Genomic DNA, 25,547 nt, shown 5'->3' with positions numbered 1-25,547 from the left:
GCTTACAAATAAACTAAGCAGCAGATACACGGGTACTGAGTGTGGTTACCACACGTGTTCCTCTGCAGCACTGCACGCTCGGCTCTGGCTGAGCAGCACGGGCGCAAGTTTCTCTCGCAATCCTGTTCTACATGGACACTTCCCTGAAATAATGTCACTGCGTCTGGATTTGTACAGGTTGTTTGAGGAAATGGTCATTAATCAAGCGTGTCGTACTCTCTCATATATGCATGAACACGTGATAGGCACTTGGTGGGTGCTACCAGCTCCAAAATTCAGTGCAATCCCACAGCAACTCTGTTGCTTATTGCCAATGCAAACACATCAGCAGAGCTGCGATGGACCAGCTGGGCTCGCTTTGGAACGGATTCCTGCCGCTCCGCCCCGGAGACTCACAGGAAATGACGTTCCGCTTGCTTTGTGGAGCCTGCAATTCAGCACATTTGTCAAGGTGCTTATGAAATAATATGCAAAAGCAACATCTTGCCATTTTTCACTTGTGATTGGGAGATCCACTGCTAAGTACACACCTCTAAGAGTTAGTATGTAAATTAAATGCAGTTAGATAGCTTCTTTATTTAATAATAATAATTTAAAACAACAACTTTCTTCTCCTGTCCCCTTTTCTACGTTTGTTTTTTGCCACAATGAACCTACAAAATCAGCCACTTAATCATACTGAGAAACCAGGGACACGTATGTATATTAGAAAGCATATGTATCAGACTACACATTCTAGTCTCTAAACTTAATGCATTACTTATCCTAAAATAGAGCCAATAATGAAAATACTTTACACGTATATACATTGAACTCAATGCCAAACATGTACAGGATCAGGGCCCTGGATGTAATATTAAAACCCACATCTCTGAATTTGCATAGCCTGTGACAAAATTAAATGGAAATCATTAGCACTATTTTGGTAGAGCAGAGTTTTCCAAAGCATTCTGACATTAAAATAGTAAAATTACTACCAAATATATATAGATATCTCTAAGGCTTAAAAATGTAGCACTTCTTAAATGACAGGCTTGGCTTCTGTGGCAATGCAAAGAAAATGATGAGTTGTGGGGACGATGTGACGGGGAAGCTGGGATATGGGACACAGGTGTGTACCCATAACCAGTGCTTGGCTCCTTGTACACTGCTTTACCTGTACTGCAGACGACGCGCAGACACGGCTTGAGCAACAGTGCAGCCTGAACGTGGCAATGCAGCGCCCAGGCTCTGCGTGCCGGCTGCGTTTGGGATGACCTGAGAAACCTGGGCTGGTTTCTATAGGGCCGGACAGTTCCCCTGCAAGGGGAGCGCCGCGGCGGCACCGGCGCGGGCAGGAGGGCGCGCGGGGCGGCCGCAGCTGGGACCCCGCAGCACAACCCCGGCCCCTCCTCCCCTCCGTCCTGCAGCTCCTCAGCTATTCAGGGCTCGCTGCTTTCTATGGCCATCTCACTCTGCTGCTTTCTATGGCCATCTCACTCTGCTGCTTTTGTCCCTAAGCGGGTGTTGCTGGAGGAACGGGGACCAGGAGCAAGGACAGTCTGAGTGTAGGCGAGTTGTGCATTTCTCCTGTGCAGGAGCTGCTGTTACGAGGTGTCCCATCGGAAAGCAGGATTGTGCTGCACATCTACGCCCCCAGTCCTGGTAGTGGCCCCATGTGGAGATGAAGCCAGTTACATTTTAACACAGGAATCTGACTTTAAAAGCTATTTTAATGAGCATTATATCTATAAAGCTCAACTTCAAAAACCAGAAATGCTATGTAGGCCACAGAAATGCATTCCAAGGTTGATCTGTTTTTTTGCATGAGACTTCTGCCTACTAAATACAGTGAGTCCAACACTACAGAAACTTGCAGAAACTTGTTTTACAAATTTCTGTATAAAACCTATTAAAATTCTCCATATGTCTCATTTTACTTTTTACAAATTCAAAAACCTCCTCTCACAAGTGCTAATAATTAATAGGGTGCTTTGAACTTCACTGAAAGCAAAAGCGTCGGGAGGCTGGAGGTAAGTAACTTTCAAAAGCTTTGATTATTTGTCAAAGAACAAGCTGTTTGAAATGCGGCTGGGAAGCGGTAAACCATTAACAAGTGGCAACTGGAATACCCAACACACCCCGTTCCTTCCTCCTTCTGAAATTGTATCTTCTGGCTATAGAAAGCCTTCATTAGTATTTCTCGGGTCTCCTTATATGGCAAATTATGTAATAGAAATATGATCAAAGCTCTAAGTACCAAAAGTATATTAGCAGCTCTTCTTTGGTGAATTCTTCTAGTGGGGATTGTTTTCACTAGATAGCTGAAGAAGATGGAAATTAGTTGAATATCAGTCTACTGGCAACAATATAATGATAATTACAATATTTTTCTGTAGCTAATTTCTATATATCAATTCGATGAGTATTTCAACTTACACAGTAAAAACTGACAGAGTGAACAGTCTTACAGGGTGCCTCAAATTTACCAGCAAACCTTGCTCTTCTATGCCCTGCACTCCCAACTGCTTAAGCTAAAACCCAGCGATGCTGTCAGTAAGTTCTGGCAAATGTGCTTGTTGAACAAATCCCATTTTAGGTTTGTTTCGTTTGATAAAGGGCTGCAAAGGGCTCCTCGCGGTGTGTCAACCTCTGCGAGCCCGGGCTGGTGCCCACGCAGGTTTCCCTGAACCTGAAACCTCTTCACGTGGACAGGAGGACACGGTGGGCAGGTCCCTCTCCACATGGAGCCCAAACGCCTCTTCCAAGCCCTGCGATGCAGCTCTGGCTACAGGCTAGTGCTGCGTATGAGGAAATAACCCACATTGTTTATATACGCTCCAAAATTCAGAAATCTTTTAAGAAAGGACAACTCAACTGAAGGAATTAAATTTGCCTGGAAGACCAGAAGTACTACCGACGAACAGTGTTATTTTAAAGACAAAGATTGAATAATATTATTAAAGTAATTAGCTGATTTCTCCTGCTTTAAATTGCTTCATGATAATGAAGAGGTGAATGAGAAGTTCCAGTCATCAAAAAGGAAAAATTTAAAAAATTTAAAGATGACTAATTTAGGTTGTCTGATCAAGTTTGGCTTTTTATTGACTAGTTAAGGCCACCTAAAATACAGTAGTAAGCTTCTGATACTAGAATGGCCATATGTGATTAAATATTTTTAAAAGAATAACTATTCCTTTTTGAAAGAATAATCAAGGCTGCCTTTCCAACCAGTCCAGCTCAGCACGGCCATATCGAAGCCCATGAGGAAGCAGTGCAGAGTTTGCAGAGCTGTGCGGCAGGCGCCCGCACGCGGGGCTGGACGCTGATCCCCACACGGGCACTGCAGCCCCTGAGCTGCTGCCCCGGCTCCGCGCGGCTCCGCGTTCCGCAGCCGGTGCGCTCTCCAGCTCAGCCCGGCCAGCCCGCCTGGGAATGGCTTTCAAAATCCAAACCGTTCTTAATATGAAACGTAACTTAACATCACTCTGCAAGGCGTCTGTCGTGACATGCAAATAAACATGACAAACTACACATTCGGCTGGGAAACCTGTTTGTTCTGACAACAAGGACCTTTGGTCTGAAGACATATTCATATCCTGTCCAGCACTGTGAGTAAAGGCCTTGTTTTGTGCTTCCACTATGATTTCAGTGACGATGACTCAATGAAAGAGCAGAAATCCTAATATCCACAAAATGACTGGAAACTGTGGAATGACACATATTCGAACTGCCAATCCAGGCTCATATGCAGCTGCCTCAGACAGAAAACCCCTACAGAACCCAGAGATAAGCTGCACCCTTGGACCACTGGGGTCTCTGGAAGCCAGTCTGCTGAGGGTAACAGAGAGCCCTGGAAAAACCAGAGTAACCTCGGGAGAATGAGAGAACAAGGGACATTCCAGCTGGATCCACGTCTGAACAGTAAATACTTTCACCTGGCCCGTGGGCCAAAAAATTAGCAAACACAGGCATCTGTACTCACTTGGACCTACTCCTAAACCTTCCTTAGAGAAGTTAATAAGGTCCTCTTTGCTACAGAATCGGAAAAATAGCACTGACCTGGTTTCGAACAAGCTTAACTGAACTGGCCGTCTTGCTGTAACCTGTATCTTCCAAAGGGTTGAGCAGAACAACTGGAAGTCCAACCAAAAGCTCCTGAAAGTGACTAACCAGTCTTCATCACTGGCATTCTCCTGCAGGCTCCCTTTACGGAGATTTGATTTGGTTCAAAACTGGATTCCTGGCTTGAGACATGAAGGCTTTCAGCCCGCAAACCCAAACAGGGAAGCAGCCACACTCCGGGGCTGGTGCTGAAAGCTGATCTGAGCAGTTCCGAGGAATCAGCCAGGACTAAGGAGCCAAATGCAACGGGAAAATGATGGACTAACCCAGGGTAAGGCACGCTGATTCACAGCGCTCTGACCAGACATCGGAACACAGAAACACTTTCAGTGGATTAGGCCAGATGTCTGCCTCGTCCAGAGAGGATATCACCAGCATATAAACTCCGCAGTGGACAGATGTGAGATAATCTACCTTCCATACTAAGTCTCAATCTCATTAGAAACACTTAGATTGGCTTAAACCATGATATAGAAAATAATGCTGAGCATAACAGTATCATAAGAGCTGATAGCAATCCCCCTTCTGACGTGCACCGTGCAGTTCGCAGTGTCCTGATCTCCTACATGAAAAATGAGTGGAAATATGACAATATTTGTCTATATGGAAACAATAATTATGATTACCAGTGTAAGACTAACAGACTTAATTTCCTACAACACAATAAGGAGATACCAGCAAAACTGAAAGAAAAATTCTTACCCTGGGAAAAGGTAAGTTTTCCATAAAGTATAATGACACTACAAACCCCCTTGGCACAGTATCTCCTCAAAGCTGAGAGTCTGGAGGGGTTGTACGCACCTCAGATGTACACCATTCCACACCAGATAACATTCAGGAAAAAAATGAAGTTTTAAAGTCCCCTTTCTGTAAGTGTACCTTGTATTTTTCTGACATCTTTCCCTGACCCTGACGCTTGTCAAACACAGGTCAATGAATTAAGCCAGTAAAGAATGGTCCATAACAGTAACCCGTGATGCTATAAAGCACGGATAAGTTACCTTTAATTTCTCTGCAACTCAGTTTTCTCATTTGAAAAATAAATATTTCAAGATGGGAGGATAAGCCATAGTTATTACTTGTGTTTTCTGATCCAGAAATAAAACCATAACATTGCTGTAAAAACCAACCAGCAACTATAATATAGTCAGACTGGCTAAATCAATTTACGTGGTTTGGACAACGTTCAGTCCCTCTGTAACAGCTTTATTCTCCTTGCATCCATATATAGAATTATACTGCAGGTTCCAGAGCCGGAGTCCTGGTTCTCCTGGACTGCTCCAGATCTGACACACCATGGAGATGCACTCAGCAGCCAGGACGCACCAAGGACCTTTCCCGTTCTGTTACCGGCACATCGACAGTGTTGGTGTCACCTGGCCCTGAAGGGACAGACAAGAACCTGTTCCCTTAGTGTCAGTGACGCTCAGGAACTGAAGTTTAGGGGCAAAAAGGCAAAACCAAGCCACCCCACCTTCTTCTTTCCCACAGCCTGCTTTCCAAGTCCTGCCTTAAAAATGGGCCAAGGTCACAAGTTTGCTTTCCAAGCCCTATGGATCTCTGAAAGTTCGGGTCTTTTTCCTATTTTTGTGGTTATTTGCATTCTTAATTCCTCATCTGTTTTTTCCAAAAAGGAAGGAGCAGCCAATTAAAACCAGCAAAATGGCCATTGCAAAACGGTATTTCAAAACTTAAGCAGACATGTATCAGGAATATGCAACAAAACATTATTTCAGCAGAAGCTGAAACATTATTTATGAGAAAATCACTGGTTAGCTGCAATGGTTAGACGTGCAGAAGGTTCTGGACAAGGTTAAAAATAAAAGGCAAATGCTGTAAGGCTGCAATTTAAATAACATAGCAGAGAACAGAATATAACAGTAAATGTATGCCCTGATCTAGAAATAGTAGGCAAGCTACATTATTTGTTAAAGAAAGTTACTGATGACACAAGCACAGGTGGATGAAATAAGCAAGAAAGGTGATGAAATCAACCGGCCACTGGAGACTTGTTTCCTCTTCCCCAGCGCAGTCAGAGCGGATCAGCTGGGCCTGGTAATGCCGCACAACGCAGCGCGTGAAAACAATCGGGGAAACGTTTACTGTATGATAAACTTTACAATGTGGTTTCAGGGGCTTATAAACAGGATGGCTGAACACGGGGAATTGAAGGACTTTATGGCAAACTGATTCGGATGCAGCCTTTGCCGTACAGTTTCCAGGCCACGAGAGCATTTCACACATTTATCACTTTTTTTCACCTTAAGGGGCCCCAAAATCTAAAATCAGTTCTATGGATAACGTATCTTCCTTTGCAGCCACCTCTGAGGCCGAAAAGCACACGCACGGCAGCTAACACAGCAGGCTGGGAACGTGAACTTTGGTCCAGGAACCCAGATAATTTATGTATGATGCTGTGGGATATTAAATATTCAGAAAAACTGTCATCATCTTTGTTTCATCCTCCAAATGTTAGTATATCTGATTCTGATAACTGGGAGGAGAGGGGAGTTGTTTTCATATGGGTTGGAAAAGACCTCAACTGTGTATTATTACCATAGGAAAGAACCCTGTACTTAGAGGATCCTTGTAATTCATGACAAAACACAAACCTTCAGTTTCACCGACAAACATCTTCATATACACAGAGCCATTGTTAACACATCCTGAATAGGAAGAATAACATTTGGCACCTTCCTTAAAGCCAACCTCATAGAATAACGTATGTGACCGGACCCCTCTGCAGCCCCGGGGCTCTTCGCAGCTCCGGGACAGGCCCGGCAGCCCCTGCAGGTCACCCCCCAGCTCTCGGCTTTGCGATGCAGCTCCAACCCCAGCCCCGTCCCCACGTATTCAGTTTTCCTCGCTGTGAACCACGCGGGTCGCGGTTTCCCGCGCGGGAGCCGCTGTGCCCGCACCTCGCTCTGCCCTTGGCGGCTCCAGCTCTGCCCCAGCCGGGGCCGCTGCGGGGAACGCCGCCCTGGGACCCGCTGCTCCCCGGCTCCCCCCCTCTCCCGCACCACCAGCTCCCCCGGCAGCCGCTCCTCCTCCCCGCGGGCGGGTGCTTCGCCCGCCTCCACGGCGCCGGGCAGCCCGGGCACGGCCTCTGCCCCGGCCCCTTCTCCACCTCCGAGCCCTCGGCCAGCGGGCGCTTCCCTCCCTTTCCCCTGAGGAAGCGCTCGGGCCCCTGCGCTCGCCCTGGGCTGCCAGAAGCCCCTGGGGCAGGGGGTGTCCCCGCTCCCCCCGCCCGGCGGCTCAGCTGGCACTGACCCGTCTCTGCCGTCCTGCTCCTCTCCGCCATATTTGTTGTCATCCCCCCGCTCCCACCCCCGCGCGAGACGCTGCCCGGCCGTCGCCATGGCAACCACGTCACCGCCGGCAGCCCCGCGCCCCTCAGCCGCCATGGCGCGCGGGAGCGGTGACGCGGGAAGCGGGAAGGCCTTCCCGCACCCGGGGAGCGGCCGGGCCGGGCAGCGCGGCACGGGAGCCGAGCCCAGCCGAGCCGGGCCGAGCCGAGCCGGGCCGGGCCGGGCAGCGCGGCACAGGAGCCCAGCCGGGCCGGGCCGGGGCAGCGCGGCACGGGGCCCGCTCCGCCCTGGCCCAGGCCCGCGGTGCTGGCGGGCGGGCCGTGTGAGCAGCCGGCGCTGCGGGAGGGACCCCGGCCCCGCCCCGGGCCGCTGGCTGCGGGTGTTTGTTCACAGGCACCGCTGGCCCGGGGAGGGCGGCTCGTTATCTCGTCCCCGGGGCCTCCCCAGCTCGGCAATTACAGTAGCGGTGCCCCGGAGGAGGGCGGTGCCGGGTAGCGGAGCCCCAGCCGGGAGCGGGTCACGGGCCCCGCGGGGCACGGCTCGTTATGGAGAGGGCGTTTCCCCTCCGCCGGGGGGGAGCGATTACAGCCCCGCACCCGGCGGGACGCGGGGCCCGGGGCCTGTCCGGGTCAGGGGTCTGTGCCTGCCCAGGGGACGGGAGCGTGTCCCTCCCGCCCGAACCGCCCCAATGAGCACAGACATTGTGGGACGCAGCCTTGGGCAGAGCTGGCAAATCCATCTGTAGTCACCAGTCACTGCCCGCCCTGCCCCAAACCCAGCAGGTGAGTCTCATCATGCGGCACTTATGTCAACTTTCAACTTTTTTATTTAAATTATTGTTATTTCTTAAGGCAGCCCAGTGGGGAGCTTCATTATGTGTGAGTGTTGCCCGTCTGTCTCCTCCCCATAGCCGTAGCAGGTGAGCCTGGCCATATGGCGAATATAGCGGTGCTCCCGGGACGGGAGCGTTTCTGTGCGCGTCCGCAGGCCCGCTGGGTGACACTCACCATGTGGCAAATGCAGCAACCAAGGCTTCGGTGCAAAGGGGCTAATTATGTGTGTGTATCCCCAGAGACCCGGCAGGCTGGGTCTGACCATGCGTGTCTCACTAATGCCAGGCTGTGACGGAAGCTTCGTTGTATGTTCTCAACGCGACCTTGGTTGAAACGGTTGAACGCAGAGTGCACAGGCAATGCTAAGCAATGGCAATGGGCAGGACTGTGTTTATGGCCATGTACACACTAATGTGTTTGTTCCCTTGTAGCTAGTAAATCAATGTAACCGCTTCCTAGTGACCAATGACTAGTCAGTGAAACACTCCAAGCTTAAAAATGAAGGCAGGTGAAATTGTATCTTTCTCCATCTAAAGTCCTGGTTTTCAAACATCACTTTACCTCTTTATCTTCTTACCTGTTATGTGCCTTTTCTGCTCCAGTTCCACTCCTCTTAACAAGACTCACGTGGCTAATACCTGCAGGTTTTTCTGGAGGGTCAGTTGCTTCCTTTCTCCCTGGCTCTTGCAGCCTTGTCCATTCTTCTTTCAGTTCGTAGTTCTCTAGTTATTTTTGCAGCATCTATTTTTGTAGTTTCTTGTCCTTTTGCCATTTTCTTTCTTTTTCAGGGGCACTGAGGCCTCTCTCCTTCATCTACTTCTCTTCACTCTCAGTATCTTACTTCAGTGTTATATAAGCTATATACTATTGCTTTAGCCACACTCCTGTGCCAGAGACTTGTTGGAATAGCTGTCTGAAGTGGTGTACCAAGGGGGCTTTGTGATGGGGTCAGAAAACGGACCCTTGACAGAAGTGTACTGGAGAACGGCTGCTGTTCTTTGCTCAATGAGGGCCATCTACATCCGAGGTCTGGAAAATATTTTGGAGAGTGTTGCCTCTGCAGCCCTCCTGAGCTGTAGGGGGTGGCTCACATGCTACAAAGGCTGATTGTTCTGGTGCCGGCAGGGAGCTGCAGTAAGTGCACACACGGCCCTGCCCACCCTCTCCCGCTCCCCAGGCTGGCGCGTCACCCAGGCCCTGTGCTCTTCCTTGCCTGTTGCTGGGCCGATGACCCTGGGACATCCTCTTCAGAATATGCTGCATGTACTCTGATCTTCTTCTTCTGTCCATTCGGATCTCATGGCTGACTGGTTATATTAATTGCTCTTGCACATCCATTGAGAGACATCCTCAGCACCAATTCAGGCTTAACATAGATAATGTAGATAAAAACATTCTCTCCTGAAATCTCTCCCGGTATGTGCATTACAGTACTGCCGACCCGCCTGCCTGTCACTAAAACTCACCTGATGGTTCCTTGTCCTCTTCGCTTGTCTGCCCTGTTACCCAGTCTGCCTTCCTCTTTCTCTATGAAGAGGTGACCATATCTGTATCAGTACCTAGGACACTTTTTTTGCTTCTGGCCATCTTTCATCCCAACACAGACCTCCTTCAAATAATTTCTCATAATATTTACCTCTTAATTCATCTAAACTTTCCTTTTTTTGTTGTCCTCTGTTTTAATGGGTCTTAAGATAGTTTTGTCCAAGTCTGCACCTCTAATCTGGTTTCTTATCATGTCCCCAAATCTCCTTATTCCCTTTATTCTACTTGCTATTCCAGCTTTAGAATCCCCTCATCCATATTTCATTCCTACCTATTAATACTCATATAGCATTTTTCATCTGTAAATTTCTAAGAATTAAGTGCCTGTAGGGAAAGCTTCCATACCAGCTCTTCAGATGAGCTCTTTACTCACATTTCTCTGCGAGACTCGCTCCTATGACGACCACAAACAGCAATCCAAAGGCCTTTTGCATCTAAGTGCCATGCTGTTAGCTCAGGTACCTGCAACAAGGTCTATGGAAACCCAGGACGTCTGGGGAAAGCGCTTTTCCCAGTCAAACTAGCTCTTCTGAATTTACACACTGGAAAAGCCTAGAAATGCCACACTCTTTTTTTTTTTATTTATAGTCTGAGTCTAATGCTGTGTTGTAGCCACCTCACCGAGCTGAAATGGCGTTAAATATAGATGATGTGCAGCCTTTCCAAAAACAGTACGACAATTTGACAGGAGAGAACTGGAAAGTTCATACAGCAAGTTCTTTTGAAAATAGAAAGATAACCGAACGGCGTAACTTGAAGAATAAGGTCTAAACAAGGAGGGGAATAGTATTCAGGAGCAGTAGTGGCTCGTTTTTATTTAAGCATTGTTAGACCACCTGAACAGAAGTTATGGTGCTCATTGGTACAACGGCGTCTTTGGTCCCTGCCCTTCCGAAGCTGATAATCTCAGTTTGGACATCACAGACAACAAAGAGTAACAGAACACCGTGTCAGCCCTGTTCCTTGTTTCGGTGTATTCCCCCCTCCTTCACCATCTTGGCAAGCAAAACCTACTTCACTTTTGTGGCTCTTTACAGCTTATTCCCACCCGATCATCTTTTAATATCCTATAGAGAAACCAACAGCTTCCCCCCACACATTTAACTCAGCAATAACTCTCTCCTTGTTACATTCTCAAACCAGCACCTTCCTGCTTTCCCTCGCTGCTGTTTCTCACTCCCACTCACCTCATCTTCCTTCAACTCCCTCCCTAAGGAGCCTCCGGTGCCGCGCTGGCTGCGGGGAGCGGGAGCGGCCGGTGCCGGGGTGGCGGTGTGTGCCGGGGTGGCTGTGTGTGCCGGGGTGGCTGTGTGTGCCGGGGTGGCGGTGTGTGCCGGGGTGGCGGTGTGTGCCGGGGTGGCGGTGTGTGCCAGGGTGGCGGTGTGTGCCGGGATGGCGGTGTGTGCCAGGGTGGCTGTGTGTGCCAGGGTGGCGGTGTGTGCCGGGGTGGCGGTGTGTGCCGGGGTGGCGGTGTGTGCCAGGATGGCTGTGTGTGCCGGGGTGGCGGTGTGTGCCGGGGTGGCGGTGTGTGCCGGGGTGGCTGTGTGTGCCAGGATGGCCGTGTGTGCCGGGGTGGCCGTGTGTGCCGGGGTGTGCCGGGATGGCCGTGTGTGCCGGGATGGCCGTGTGTGCCGGGGTGGCGGTGTGTGCCAGGGTGGCGGTGTGTGCCGGGGTGGCGGTGTGTGCCGGGATGGCCGTGTGTGCCGGGGTGGCGGTGTGTGCCGGGATGGCCGTGTGTGCCGGGGTGGCGGTGTGTGCCGGGGTGGCGGTGTGTGCCGGGATGGCGGTGTGTGCCAGGGTGGCTGTGTGTGCCAGGGTGGCGGTGTGTGCCAGGGTGGCTGTGTGTGCCGGGGTGGCGGTGTGTGCCAGGGTGGCTGTGTGTGCCGGGGTGGCGGTGTGTGCCGGGGTGGCGGTGTGTGCCGGGATGGCGGTGTGTGCCGGGGCGGCGGTGTGTGCCGGGGCGGCGGTGTGTGCCGGGGCGGCGGTGTGTGCCGGGGTGGCCATGTGTGCCGGGGTGGCGGTGTGTGCCGGGATGGCCGTGTGTGCCGGGGTGGCGGTGTGTGCCGAGGTGGCGGTGTGTGCCGGGGTGGCTGTGTGTGCCGGGCGCCGGGTGGCCCCGGCTGCTCTGCTCCTGCGTCCCCCCCTGTCGCACTGGAGGTGCCGTGAGCAGCCCCCTCCTCTCGCTCTGTTAGTCATGGGGTCCAGACTGGGCTCTACAATCCGTTACATAAACCAATCAACATAAAGCGAGGCAATTGAAGTAAAAATGGAAATGTTGGCTAAAACCAGGAAGACTAGGCAATAATTCCGTCATGATTCATCGGCTTAGGTAAATTTACATAAAAATTAATGGGACAGACAACTCCCTTCATTACAAATATTGAGAAAGAAATTATTTTTCTAAATACAGAATTGTGCCATTTTTCTCTTTCTAATCTAGAAGGACTTGAGGAGCATGTTTTACTTTTTGATCTGTGATTCTGACACATTAGCTATTCCACTTGTTTGTTTGTCTTTGATTCGCAGCCCACAAGACGCGGTGACTGAAGAACAGGGAGGACACGATGCCACGGGAGCCAAGGCTGAAAGGAAACAAGACTTCTGATCACTTTCTTTGTTTTTAATGAGTATAATTCAAATATGTTGAAGACAGAATGATTTGCATTACGCACTCAATACTCCTGATTCAACTAGAGGTGCCTGCTGTCAATACACGTCTGTTGAAACCCCAAAGATCTTCTGAGAAAATCAATAAAACTCCAATTTTACAGTCTTGATATTTTCAGAGAGTTTAAAAAATTGGCCCTTTTTTATACACCACAAAAAAGCCAGGAAGGTGCGTTATTGATTTTTCACAAATAGTTTTTAAGTTATTATTGAGGCTGGATGAGAATAAGAAGATAGAGTATTAAGATGAGTTTTGCATGCATTTCATACACCACATCCATTTTAAGGTGTCTGGTGTGGTTCTTCAAAGCGGGGGTTTAAAAATCCAGATGTAATTGTGTAGGAATCCTATAATTACTGTTTCGTATCACTTTTCCTATACAGTATACAGAATACAGTAGTGCGTGCCTTCAAGTACATGTTCCATCGGTATTTCAGCTGCTGTCAGAGACGAGGCCAGGACGACGGTTCTGCTACAAACAGGCCATCGATGCTGGCTCTGCAAGCAGAGTACGTACAATCTCAGTTAAAAATACTAATTAAAAAGTCTGGTCAGAGTGTTTAGCCAGGATGTTATGGTCTGATAAAGAAAAAAAAGAGACCCAAAAGGAAAAACCAAAGCCTAGACTGAGGTAGCCAAATGGAAGGGGATTTTAAAACACGCATACCTAATGGAGGAATGCTATAACCTTATCATTGTAACCTTCAGCCGCTCTTTCTCGCAGCATTTATTGCTCTCATTAGTTATTTAATACCTAAAAGCGCATTGTAAATTTCTTGTGTCAGGACAGTATCTTTAATGTATTCTGAACATGCCTAGGATAACTTTACGTGTTCTATACGAAAATAATATTACCTCTTGGGTTTTTATGTATTATTTCTAAGTGCAGGGAAAATTAAAATGCAGCAAGTCTGGAAAGGTCACGCTGTGTCTCCCCTCATTCTGTGCGCGACTTCAGAAATAATCAAAACGTTGGACTGAAATAACTGATACGAAACCTGAGACACCATGATCACAAAACGTGGATCAATTTGTGTCCATGCAGGTGAAGCATCATCTCATTTCACTCCCGAAAATGTGTGCTGGCTTTTTTTCAATTTTAGGTTTTATGGATATTTGAACTGTGTGTTGCTAACGATTGTCCTCATGGATGTGCATCAACAGTGTGTAATTACACCACCACTGTGCCGCCGTTGTGCACACGCGGCTCCTTCCCTCGCACCCTCCTCTAGCCCGGCAGGGCTGCGGTGAGCACGTGGCTGCCAGTGTGCGCTCACACCCGGGCTTTCACTGGGACAGGAAGCTCACAATGAATTTAAGAAGCATTTAAATTCTGTACTTTTAAAATATTTTTTTTTCTTTTTTAGTGACAATTTCTCAAGGTTCCAGTGGCACAGATAAAGGAGCAGAAAATCACTGAGACAATCACCACATGTAGCAGCTGGGACAGAGGAGGTAAACTGAAATTGCAAGACTGCAATAAGCTTGTGTTAGTGAACACATGGCAACTAATATACAATAAAACCCCGGTGCAGAAAGGCCTCTTTTAGTTTTCCCTCTAGTTAGCAGCTCACGGTAAACAGCTGGCTCACCCCAACACGCACTTGCCTTCCCTCTGTTTTTTTCCACGTGTTAAGTGGCAAAGAACTGTCTTTTTCTCCTATCACACCCAAGGCCTGTGAGTGCTCAGACAGGGATGAAGTAGATCCATGCCAATGTAAGCCATGTGGGTTAACGATGAGCTTTTTACTTTTTGTTCCTGTTAAAAGAATCCAAGGAGTGAATTCAGAGGCTGCAGATTGCCTTTGGTACTTAAGCTCACCTGCAGGCTTGAGTTCAATGCACTAGATGGCTGGACACTGTCAGTCATCAAGGTCCTAGTTCATCTTATGCCTTTTGTTTTTGCGTTGTACTTGTGCAGGAACACTGTTGGCTCTCCAGTTATCCCACAGCCATACAGTGCCGCAGAAACAAGTCCTTGTAGTAAAAAATATTATCTACATCGGCCTTTAATAATAGCAAAATAAGGAAAGCTCGAGCCCATAGCAGCACTCCAAAGAGCTTAGAAAAGGGACAAGAGCAAGTCAGAGCCATTCTCTATGGAAGCCTGAGTAAAGAATAAAGTAAAGTATGGGACCTACCAAGGCCAACCATCTTCTCTCAATAGTGCAGGGAATACCGTTGTTTGGTGAATCTGGTCCTGAATACTGTCTGCTATGGCAAAATAAGGTGAACTCGAGTCAAAAAGGTCATTGTGCCTCTAAAGACGACGTTGTAACTGGGGATGGTTCCCAAGGTGATCGGGGATTAGTGCTGCCCGTGCAAACTGCAGCATGACCAACCTGGACCATCTTGAGACAGCAGAGATCTGGCTTTAGTGTCGCTAGAGAATCCTCACACCAAGACCACATTCATAACATTTTAAAATCACTATTTTATGTGTTTGAAGACATAAACCACACAGCATCTTCAATTTCTCTGTATTTTGTCCAAGTAATATGAAATCCTAGGTGTTCCTGAACACTTTGATTACCAAAGTTGTTTCCCTAGTTATAACCAGCAATGCTGAGAGTGGATATTCAGTAAGACGCGATCACACCATCTGCCCCAAACCTTGAATATAGGCTGTAGAAAAAAATACATGAACTTTGTAAAGTTTGCATCTCTACCATCTTGTGCATTCCAGAGCTCCAAGGGCCTTCAGAGCACGCGAACTTTCTAGCCCTGCCTGCAGGAGTTAGTGGTCCTGCAGAGGAAAAAAATCATTTCAGTTAAGACCTTAATTAAATGAAGAGGTATACATGTATTTGATCAGATACTGCAGAAATCATGTAACGAACTTACTACCTAATCCATCTTGTAATCAAGGATAATTTCAGCATTAAGACATTAATATGAAATTAGAATGACTTGAAGTTCAGATGAAGCAAGTACACAGCAAAAAACATAGTTACCATGTGCATCTTCTAAAGGAAGCTACTGGGGGAAGCACAGATGAGCTACTGTATTTCTTAGTCCTCCGACCCATGAGGACTGGCAGGGAGACAGCGTTCCCATATATACATCTCTCCTACTTTTGTACGTGGCATTGAACTATTACATTTGGGAACTCATCGACTCATTTGGGATGGCGGCTGCTCTACCAGAAAAAGGAAACTGATTTCCTTCTCATATTTTGAGCACACACAAAAGTGGTGGCACCTTAGGAACCGGCTCTTAGAAACACCACCTGGAATGTAAAAGCTCTTAAAATCTTACCTGCCAGAACCTGATATTCCATTACAGAGGAGAAATGAAGTTCGAGTACACTGGGCTCTGGTTAAGGAGCGGGGACAGTGAACTCTGACCATTCCTGAAACTGCCAAAACTAGAATTGGTGGCAGAGATGCTCAAAAACCAGACACAGTATCTGCAACTTTGCAATGTCTAGAGAGGAGGCTTTCAAGTAAATTTCACCTTTGCGTAAAATTCTGTAATGGAAACTGCAGGGCTGGACACGACAGTGGAACCCCATCAGCCGCCTGGAGTTACACCCTCCCCATGGGGTCAAACGTGACTTGGCGTCACTTGAGGACCCACTGGAGAGCAAGGAACTGATCCGGCTTCCCAAGTCTCAAGCTCATCCACCAGGAGCTTCTAAAGGGAGCAGCTGCCAGCAGGTAGTGAACCAGAAAGCGACAGAAGGGTTGGTAACGTGTCCGGTGTAGCGCTGCGCTCTCACACACAGTCACACAACAGGCAGGATTTAAAACAAACACAAGAATAGATGCTATTTAATTAGGACCTTCACAGAAAAAACATCTGGTATAATTGGTTAAGGGGAAGTCTTTACTCAGGCAACATTTATTGGGATATAAACAATGTCCAATTGTAAAAGCTAATTAAACAGCGGGGCTAAGGTAACAGAGAGTTTTGCCTGCTTGACTAGGATATAAGGTTTATAATCCGTGCTGTTATGGGACACCAACAACAAAAACAAATAATTGTGTATCCAAAAAGTCAATTATACCCTTCTTTGAGTAATAACGTGCTCCAGAGGTCAGAGAATACTTTTTCCTTTAAGTAACACAGCCAGTCTTCTATAGAGATTGAAGCTTGATTACCGTTCAGCCTGTGTTAGGAAACTGAAAGCAGCCAAATGGGCCTGGTGGATGCTCCGCCTGTTGGGCGGTACATTATCAGCTCTGAAGGTCTGAGCACCTTCGTGCCCTTTCCTTTCACTGAGCAAATTCTCTGATTTTGAACCATCTGGCCTATAACAGTTTCCAAGGAACTTGTCTCCTTGCCCATGTATTATTTTGAAGGTCCTTTTAAAGAAAGTTCATTTACAACTGATAGGGATATTTAGATACATATATATTGTTGAACAAATGGAAATTGAATGGCAGGTATACACACACCCATGTAGCTACAGATTCAGTGACAAATGCCTCCTGCAGAGCTTCCTCAGACAACGTGCCCCGGCTGCGCCCGCCCCGGCTGCCCCTGCCCCGGCTGCCCCTGCCCCGGCTGCCCCTGCCCCGGCTGCGCCCGCCCCGGCTGCGCCCGCCCCGGCTGCCCCTGCCCCGGCTGCCCCCGCCCCGGCTGCCCCCGCCCCGGCTGCGCCCGCCCCGGCTGCCCCCGCCCCGGCTGCGCCCGCCCCGGCTGCCCCTGCCCCGGCTGCCCCTGCCCCGGCTGCCCCTGCCCCGGCTGCGCCCGCCCCGGCTGCCCCTGCCCCGGCTGCGCCCGCCCCGGCTGCCCCCGCCCCGGCTGCCCCCGCCCCGGCTGCCCCCGCCCCGGCTGCGCCCGCCCCGGCTGCGCCCGCCCCGGCTGCCCCTGCCCCGGCTGCCCCTGCCCCGGCTGCGCCCGCCCCGGCTGCGCCCGCCCCGGCTGCGCCCGCCCCGGCTGCGCCCGCCCCGGCTGCGCCCGCCCCGGCTGCCCCGCTGCCCCGGCTGCGCCCGCCCCGGCTGCCCCCGCCCCGGCTGCCCCGCTGCCCCGGCTGCGCCCGCCCCGCTGCCTCGGGTCGCTCCGGGGCAGCCCCAGCACCCCCGCGATGCTGCTGCTCGGCAGCACCAGACCCATCACCACCGCACCCGTCACCACAGCCCATTCACATGCAGTCTCCAGAGCAAAATTCTGCTTTGTTAACTTCCTTCTTACTTCTCGTACTGGTGCAATGACATAGCTCTGCAAATCGTAGGGAGAAGAAGAGGCGTAGAGGCCAGGTGTAGGCAACGCCTGCTATGAGGAGGGATATTTTCCCTTGAATGTCGCTGTATGCCCCGATATCCTCCATGGGGACTGAGCAGCAATAAAGAATGTCCCAAGAAGTCCTCTTCCAAACCAATGGTGTCCATGAGAGCTTTGCTGTCTTTCATGGGAATACTATTAAGCCATCTTTTTTCTTCTATTTTTTATAGTTATCCTGAGCCAGCATAGGCCAACGTGCATTTGCTGTACTTAGAAGCACGGCCGTCCAACGGCTCGCGTTTTGCGAGCAGGCTGCACGGCGAGCGGTGCCGCACAAACCTGCTCAACAGACTTCTCAAGTGCCCTTCATTTCCTCACAAACCAAATATCTGCAGCAAGCCAAGCGGAAAAACTAACTTCAACAACTTTTAATGTGTTTTAAATTCATAGCCTCTAGCAATATATTATAATGAACAGTAGGCATAAAACTATACTCAAAACCTTAAATGTTTTCACAATAATTTTTACTTTTAATAATTTAATTTACTGCATTTTAGATTCAAAAGTAGCAAGGACAATTTCAAACGGAAACTTCAAAACCAAGATACAACCAAAGACTTTTTCAGGATGAAAGAACACATGGAAGGAGATCAAGACCCTACAGTGAGATCAGCTATTAGCTAATTAAATATGTGACTAAAATTCATCACGTTAAATAGCAGCCGTATTGATGGTGAGCAATCTGGTAAGCAAACAAATGACAGTGGATTCTTTTTCATATCTTCAGAGAGAAACATTTATCTTAATAAGATTCACTATGCCATAATACACGTGGAATAAGTCAATGTCTACTAATTAAAGGACACTGTCAACCTGATTTTCTAAACAGCTAATTAAAATATGTAGCATCTAATGCAGCACTTCTTGCAAAGTACGCTGTGTTTCAAAAACACATCCCTGGAAAAGTTACTTGTTTTTCTATTCCCTTGTGTTTGTTTTTTAATTGGTTTTCCAACAAAGGAGGATCTGCTGAGCTGAGGTTCTGTTTCTGCATCCGGCTCCATTAACACACACCCCTGTGCCTACGCAAAGCCCAATGATTTGCAGGTCTGAAAGGCCATACCAGAAGACAATGACACTAATCCTAAGGGGTTGCTGTTGTTGCTTTTGCAAGCGTGACAAGGTTTTCTCTCTGGTTTTGGGGGGATTGCAGATAATCTGGGTGTTACTTGAAACGGTAAAATTTTCATATTGATGAGGAGTCTTTAACCTTCCATTCTATAGATTACATCGGTTTCTCAGAATTAGCAGCCTTCTCTGTTTCTTGTTCTGTTCTGAATGGAGCTTTTTGGAGAGAAGGGAGTTGTTGTAGATCTGTCAGCACGGCTCCGGGAGTAGGAGGATGTTTGGATTTCCGGCATATTGCAGCGCAGCTCTTGGCCACCAGCAGAGCTCTGTGTGTGAATCTCATTTTATAGCCGTTGTTTGCAGTACCACATCTTTGAAGAGGCATTTGAAATAGTCTCTGTACCCCTAATCCTAGATAGGTAATCACAAATCATTCCCTAAGAGGCTGAGGAGGCAGAACACGCACCTCTGTGTAACTCACGGCATGGGGGACTGGGGGAAAACAAGGCTGTCATAAAAACAAAATAAAACCTGTTGGATCCTCAACAATTCAAGTTTGTAGTCAAAGTTCTTAGTTCAAATCAGCATATTATTTGCTATGTTTTTTCTTTCCCGATTCAGATTTAACATTATTTTCTATGACATACTTTTTGCATTAAAACATTATTAGCCAGCTAATCTCATTAGTCAACTTTAAAATCTTTTTTAAACGCATATTTTTGCAGTTCAGAAATCTGATACAGTAGATTATGAACTCTGTGCTAATTAGTTTTGCACCTAGAAGTGCATGGAGCTCATCTTCATATCTGCGTTATTTCTTTCTCTAAAGTCCCGAGTCTCTACTCCCACGGTTTCCCCTTCGTTTCTGTCCCTGGCCAGCCCATAGCAAACAGCATTTCCGCAGCCAAGGCACAGGCAGCGCCCTTCGGCACGCACCGCAACACACAGTGCGCCAGCGGGAGGAACCGCCGCGTTAGCAACACAACGGGCAGCATCAAACAAGCTTGGCATTTCCAACCACTTTGTCCTCTCCAGCAAAGAGATCCTTTGGGGCTGCGTTAACTAACGTTATAAACACACCTTTCCTTCGGCGTGCCCGAGCCCTTTTGGAGCAGCCACCCGGCCCCTCGCCCGTCACCAGAGAAGTGCAGTGGCTGACCAGGGCTGCGCCAATCTCTGCATGGCAGTGACTTGAAACCAGTTCTCTCCATTGTAAATAATGCCAGAATTTAAAAAAAAATAATAATAATTGTGTTGACAATGGCGAAATACTTGTTACTCTTCTAGAACTGCATCCTGCTGTCTTAACAGGAGTAAAACTTGCTTTAGTCATTAAAGTAATCAGGTATGAATCAAGAAACCTCTGGAGATGTTGGTGTTGAGAAAGCAAATATTATTTTCACACAAACAAGCATTTTTCTCATCCTCCCTTCATCTTAATGGGTATATATCTCTAATAAACAAAACCATCATTTTGAATTGTATCAGGAAATTTCCATCTTTAATATTGTTCAAAAAAAAGATACTAAAGTGCTGAAAGCATTTTGGGTTTTTTTATACACAAATTTAGCATTTTCATTGCCATAATGCAACACTGTAAATGCCAAAAAAGTGCAGCAGTGATCTATAATTTCGAAATGCCAGTGATTTCCCAGCTGTCACTAATCTTGGAAAATTTCCCCAGTAGCATGTGGAGATCAATAACTGTTTATAGACTATTTAGTCCCAGTTTATAGGGAGCGCATAACCACGGACTATGTCCAATCTCTTAACAGTGAAGCGAAAGACAGATTTCACACTTAAATCCACCCCAAAGCCCATAATGCTAAACAAAGGCAAGGAGGATGATCCGGAGAACCACAGGCCAGTCCGCGTGTGCGTGTTCCCTGGGACAGTGATGATGCCCGTCTGAGGAGCCATTTCTGAGGAAGAAAGAGGTGACTGGGCCCAGTAAGCAGCGCGGGTTTCCCACGGGTTGCTGTGCTTGCCCAAGCCTGGTCACCTCCTGTGAGGAAAGGGCAAGATGCGCAGAGAACGGAGAGCGGGCGATGTTGGCCACCTTGACTTCAGCACCCTGGAACGTTACAGTGGGGTGGGTAGCCTGCTACCCTGTTTCCCCCAAAATAAGACCTACCCCGAAAATCAGCCCTAGCATGATTTTTCAGGATTTTTGAGGATGCTCGAAATATAAGCTCTACTCCAAAAATAAGCCCTGGTTACAGTTCATTTAAAAAAAGCCAATTTAAATAGTGTCCAGGCAGCTATACATGTAATAAAGTAAGCATCTTTTGAGGCAAAAATTAATATAAGACCCTGCCTTATTTTCAGGGAAACAGCGTAGATGGGCGAAAATCTACCTTGACAGAGCACAACTTTGTCAGGGTTGCAGAAGCCGTCAAACCAGGGGATGCCGTCAGCACCCTCAAGACCAGAACTGTCACTTAGAGGGACATACACAGGCTGGAGGAACGGACTGACAGACACCTCCTGCAGCTCCAGAAGGACACGTGAAAGCCTTGCGCCTGGGACAGACTCACCCCTGCGACGGTACCGGATCGGACTGGCAGGTTTTCAAACTTCCTTGCGCCACGTCAGGAACAAACGGGTGTGATTTCACCCTGAGCTGAGCAGGAGTTTGCACCACAAAGTCTCCTAAGGTCCCTTCCAACGGAACGACTCTGATTCCGAGCCCAGGGAAGAGTCTTTTGGCAGTCGGACTTTGCCAGCCCTGCTGTCCGCGGGGCTGTCGCTCTACACGCGTAACTCTGGGCCGACGGCAGAGGCAGTAAATGAGCACGTCCTCAGCCCTCTGCTCAGAAGCAGGTTTTACACCAATATCCTGTGCAAGCTGATCCCAGATCCCACTGCAACGTTCACGCATCCCACTATCAGAAAATACCTTCTACTCACGATTTTTCCTTCCTCGCACATGTACCTATGTGAAGGTGAGTAAAGAATTCCACTGTGGGATGGAACCTTTCTCTTCTGGGAACCCAGGTGTTTTTCTGTTCTATATTTTACACAACAGGTACTGAAAAATAATTTTATCTTTGATTATGTCTCTTTACAGCTTATTCATCAATGCTTTTAGTTATGCTCGATCAATTCCATCCTATGCTCATTCATTTCTTCCGTTTTGTTTAATTTTTCCATCAACTGAATCTTTTCCTTGCATAACTGAAACACGAGCTGCAGTTTCACAGCATCGCTGTGTCCGTAAGCCCATGGCTCCTCAGCATCAGTTGGATAAGAAACAAGAAACGGCTAAGAAAGCATGCTACATCTCAACACTGCACAGAAATGAGACTTTTGAAATGTTCTCATGAAAACCAAAGTTTAACTACATTTCTCCATGTAGTGGAGGCAGACATACTGGAACTAGCTCTGATAGCCTTGGGTTTATCTCTTTACATTGACATGCATACTGTAAACTCCCTGGTCAGCAAGTAAGACATTGAAGGCAAACCTCAAAAGGAGCGGTAAGACTGCAGTATAGTCATTTGGTACATGATTGCACATTCTACATGTATTTAGCAAATAGCAGAAATGCATACCGGAAACGAACCATATATTTTCTTCCTATTCCTACAGTATGAGTGTGTAAACACATTAAATTGTGCAGTTTCATATCCAAGGTCTTATTTCCCGTATTATGAAAGATTGCCTCCAAGTATCTAAACCTTCTTTGTGTGGTGACATCATGAAGGAAAAACCCAAGTTGTGAAGAAAACTTACAAACTTAAAGTAGCCAGTGGAATTATTTATCTTCTGTGCAGCCAAAGTGGCATAACATGCGGTTTCTAATGTATGATAAATATACAAAATTACTAAGCATGAAGATGACTAGGAGCCTATTTTGGGGCAATGATAGCATACATGCGTGGCTTTGCCACAAACTAAAGCCAAACACCAACTTCTTTTAATCCCATGAGAAACCCAATGCTCTTCCTGAGGCGCAGCACCCTGCATATCTATATAGGAAGCAGTTTAAACCTATTCAAACGAGAAAAAATATAACCTTAGAAGTCCAGAAAGGTAACAAACAAACAATGTGTCCTTGTTCTTTATTCTCTTCCCACTCCGGGCTGTGCAGATCAGAAAAGGTAGAAAGCTGTGGAAGACTCGGAGAAACACCTTTCGAAAAGAAGGACAGATATTTGAATGGTGTAAAAAGCCCGATGTTATGGTGACTGTTGAAGGCAGAGCGAATGGCATGTGGCTCTGAAGCCTGATCTTTTAAGCTGCTCCTAATTAAATGCAGCTTTGTTCCTACTGGATGCTGAGAGCTTTCCAGGTTAGTGCCCGCATTAAATCAAAATTAGATACTTATCTGTATGAATATTGCAAAGCTGATTGAAAAAAGATAACGTGTGAAGTCTGTGTCACAAACTAATATTGCTGATTCATTCTAATGTGCTCAGACATTCCTGAACGCCGATGGTTCGTCAGCACCTCACAGTATAGGTCATAAGCCTTAGCAGATAAATGCCTAATCCAAGATAAATCGTAATAAATCCAAATGAGATTAGACCTTTACTGAAACATTCGATGAGTGGTGTGAAAACATGTTTGAATGACTGTGATACCTCGGTGGGAGTCACTGACTAAATCACACGCAGACCTTCAGAGACGGTGCAGCAAGTCAGAAGCAAAGCAGAGCCGCAGTGCTGTGGCCCTTGGGGCTGGCGGAGCGTCCTCGGGGCAGGGCTCTGCCGGCTGGAGGCTGCCCGAGCCCAGCGCTGCTGCTGCCAACAGCGCTCTGGCAAGTCACCCGCCTTCTCAAACGCGTTTTGTTCACCTGCTCCTCCCCACTCCTGCTGCTCTGAATCTGAATAACACCTGCAGGGGCCTTAAGGCTCAATCATTCAGTGGGATCCGCTGGCGTTTCCATCCCCTCTGTATCTGGCGGTTTGATATCTGGACGACTTGTTCAGTATTTATAGTAAAGCACATCTTTGCATAGTATTAAAAAAAATCAAAAAGCCGTATTAACTAAAACTAATAGTGTTCTGATTGAGTAAATGCATTATGGTTAGAGCTGAACCAGAAGATAAGAAAAGAACCTGCTGCTAAAATCTGAGATTGCTGTGACAGTCTAGAACGTTCAGCTGGCAGAAACGTCGGCCGTCCCTCCTTGTGACACCAGTGCAGCCTCTTCACCTGCAACTGCCCACAAAAAGCCGCTGTCTGCATGCAGAAGGATTTCAGCTACATTTTTTAAAGTTTCTTATTCTGTAATAATACATCCTCCAAGAAATCCCATTCTAAAAAACTGTGGTGCCTCACACTCAGCAATTTTTTAAAAAATCACTACCGGAAATCACTACTTAATAAATTGCAACATGAATTAAACGGCGATTCCGAATGAAGCTGCCGACGCAGGGCTGAGTGCCATCAGGAGTGCTGGGCGCACTCAGAGCCGCGGTCCAGGGACTCCACGGGAGTTTGGACGGTGAGGAATTCCGGGTTCCTATGTGATGCCCTCAAAGCCCGGGATGTGTTTACAGCTTTCGCAGGTCGGTTGCAAAGATAAGCTTCGTCATGGCTTTCTACACTTACTTTCACAAAGCACTTACACTCTCTTTCCATTGCTTAAGATACATAAATATTTACTTCTGGCAACATTTGCTATTTATTTCAAAAAGAGTGGTACGCATTAACAATGTATTGATTCAGAACGCTAGACTGAACACACAATTTCATCATTGAGCTCTTAGAGCACAGTGAAGTTACCAGATCTTGTCACCACGACTTTAGCCCGTTCTGCTGTTCATCCCCCAGCAACACGAGCACAATTCTGCGTTAGGTGTTACAACCCCGCTCACCACAAATCACGCCCCCGCCATTCAGTCCAGGTTTCTCAACTCCTGTAGGTCCCGTTGCTGGTTGCTCGGATTAGACAAAGAAACGCGGCGGATTGTGGGAGGAGCAGCAGGAATCGGATGCTCAGGTGGAGACAGATGCACATAGAGACAAAGCCACCCAGGTGCCTCCCCAGCGCACGTGCGGAACGCGCGCTCAGCCCTGAGGCGCCACTGCACATCGCCCGCGCTGCCTACAGCACGCCACGCGCTTTTCCGAGGGAGAAACGTAAGTTCCTATTTTAGAAGGTGTTCTTGGTGGTGGCTTTGTCATGTAATTGAGATAGGAAGCAGCGTGAAATGAACTAAATGTTTTACTTTGCGTGGTGTGTATCTAAATCATGCCTTAGCAGGATTCAGTTGTAAGAAACATTCACATTTTATCATATTTGAGCACATCTACCTAGAATTCTCTTTTCAGAATAACAATATCAGGCTTTACGCTTCTCCAGAGCACAGAAGACTTTCCAATGAGTATTTGCTGTCCTGTTTTTAAACAGGAATATCATCTGAATCCAAACTTGCATCATCAAGCAAACGCCACATAATGATCATTAGCTGTACAACGTACACCTTGTGCTACACTGCTGGAGAAATATTTGCGCTGCAACCAGATCCAGCAGGAGCTATAAAACGGTAGATACAAGTTTTTGGAGTATTAAGTAGATTTTTTTTCCAGAGAACCTAAAAAAATCTAGGCAGATAACTGAAGTGCCAAACAATGCAGACTCAGTATACTGGAAACATGTAAAAAAGCTGTGTAAGAGATGTAATTTTCTTTAGGAATCCAGGGCTTCAAAGTGAACTGCTTTTAGAAAAGCTGTTGTCTAATGGGGTGATACCATTTAATGCGTTGATGCCCTTTTCCTGACTGTTGTTTGGAGCTGGACTTGTCAATTCTTAAGAAAGAAAGTTGTAGGGGCTGTAAGTC

General features: G+C 47.5%; 1 protein-coding gene and 1 long non-coding RNA gene across 2 annotated transcripts in view; one reads left to right on the top strand and one right to left on the bottom strand.

Moving 5' to 3' along the window:
• The window catches only part of AGBL4 (AGBL carboxypeptidase 4), a gene marked incomplete at its 3' end in the record, with an annotated part of 860,906 nt that extends 852,838 nt beyond the window's left edge, over positions 1–8,068 (bottom strand). The window contains exon 1 of the mRNA XM_082053132.1: positions 7,375–8,068. Within this exon, the coding sequence (XP_081909258.1) occupies positions 7,375–7,417 (43 nt within the window). The 5' untranslated portion in view covers positions 7,418–8,068. The remainder of the gene's footprint in view (positions 1–7,374) is intronic.
• Positions 8,069–12,333: 4,265 nt separating this feature from the next.
• LOC309440709 lies at positions 12,334–14,792 on the top strand. The gene is made up of 3 exons (XR_014184246.1): positions 12,334–12,626; positions 12,896–12,967; positions 13,826–14,792. It is a non-coding gene; the product is annotated as an uncharacterized lncRNA (long non-coding RNA).
• Positions 14,793–25,547: the final 10,755 nt, after the last annotated feature.

This window comes from Streptopelia decaocto, assembly GCF_964273445.1.
Source record: "Streptopelia decaocto genome assembly, chromosome: 5".
Classification (NCBI taxonomy): Eukaryota; Metazoa; Chordata; class Aves; order Columbiformes; family Columbidae; genus Streptopelia; species Streptopelia decaocto.
Note: the sequence above shows the minus strand (reverse complement) of the source record. Positions and strands in the feature narration are given on the sequence as shown.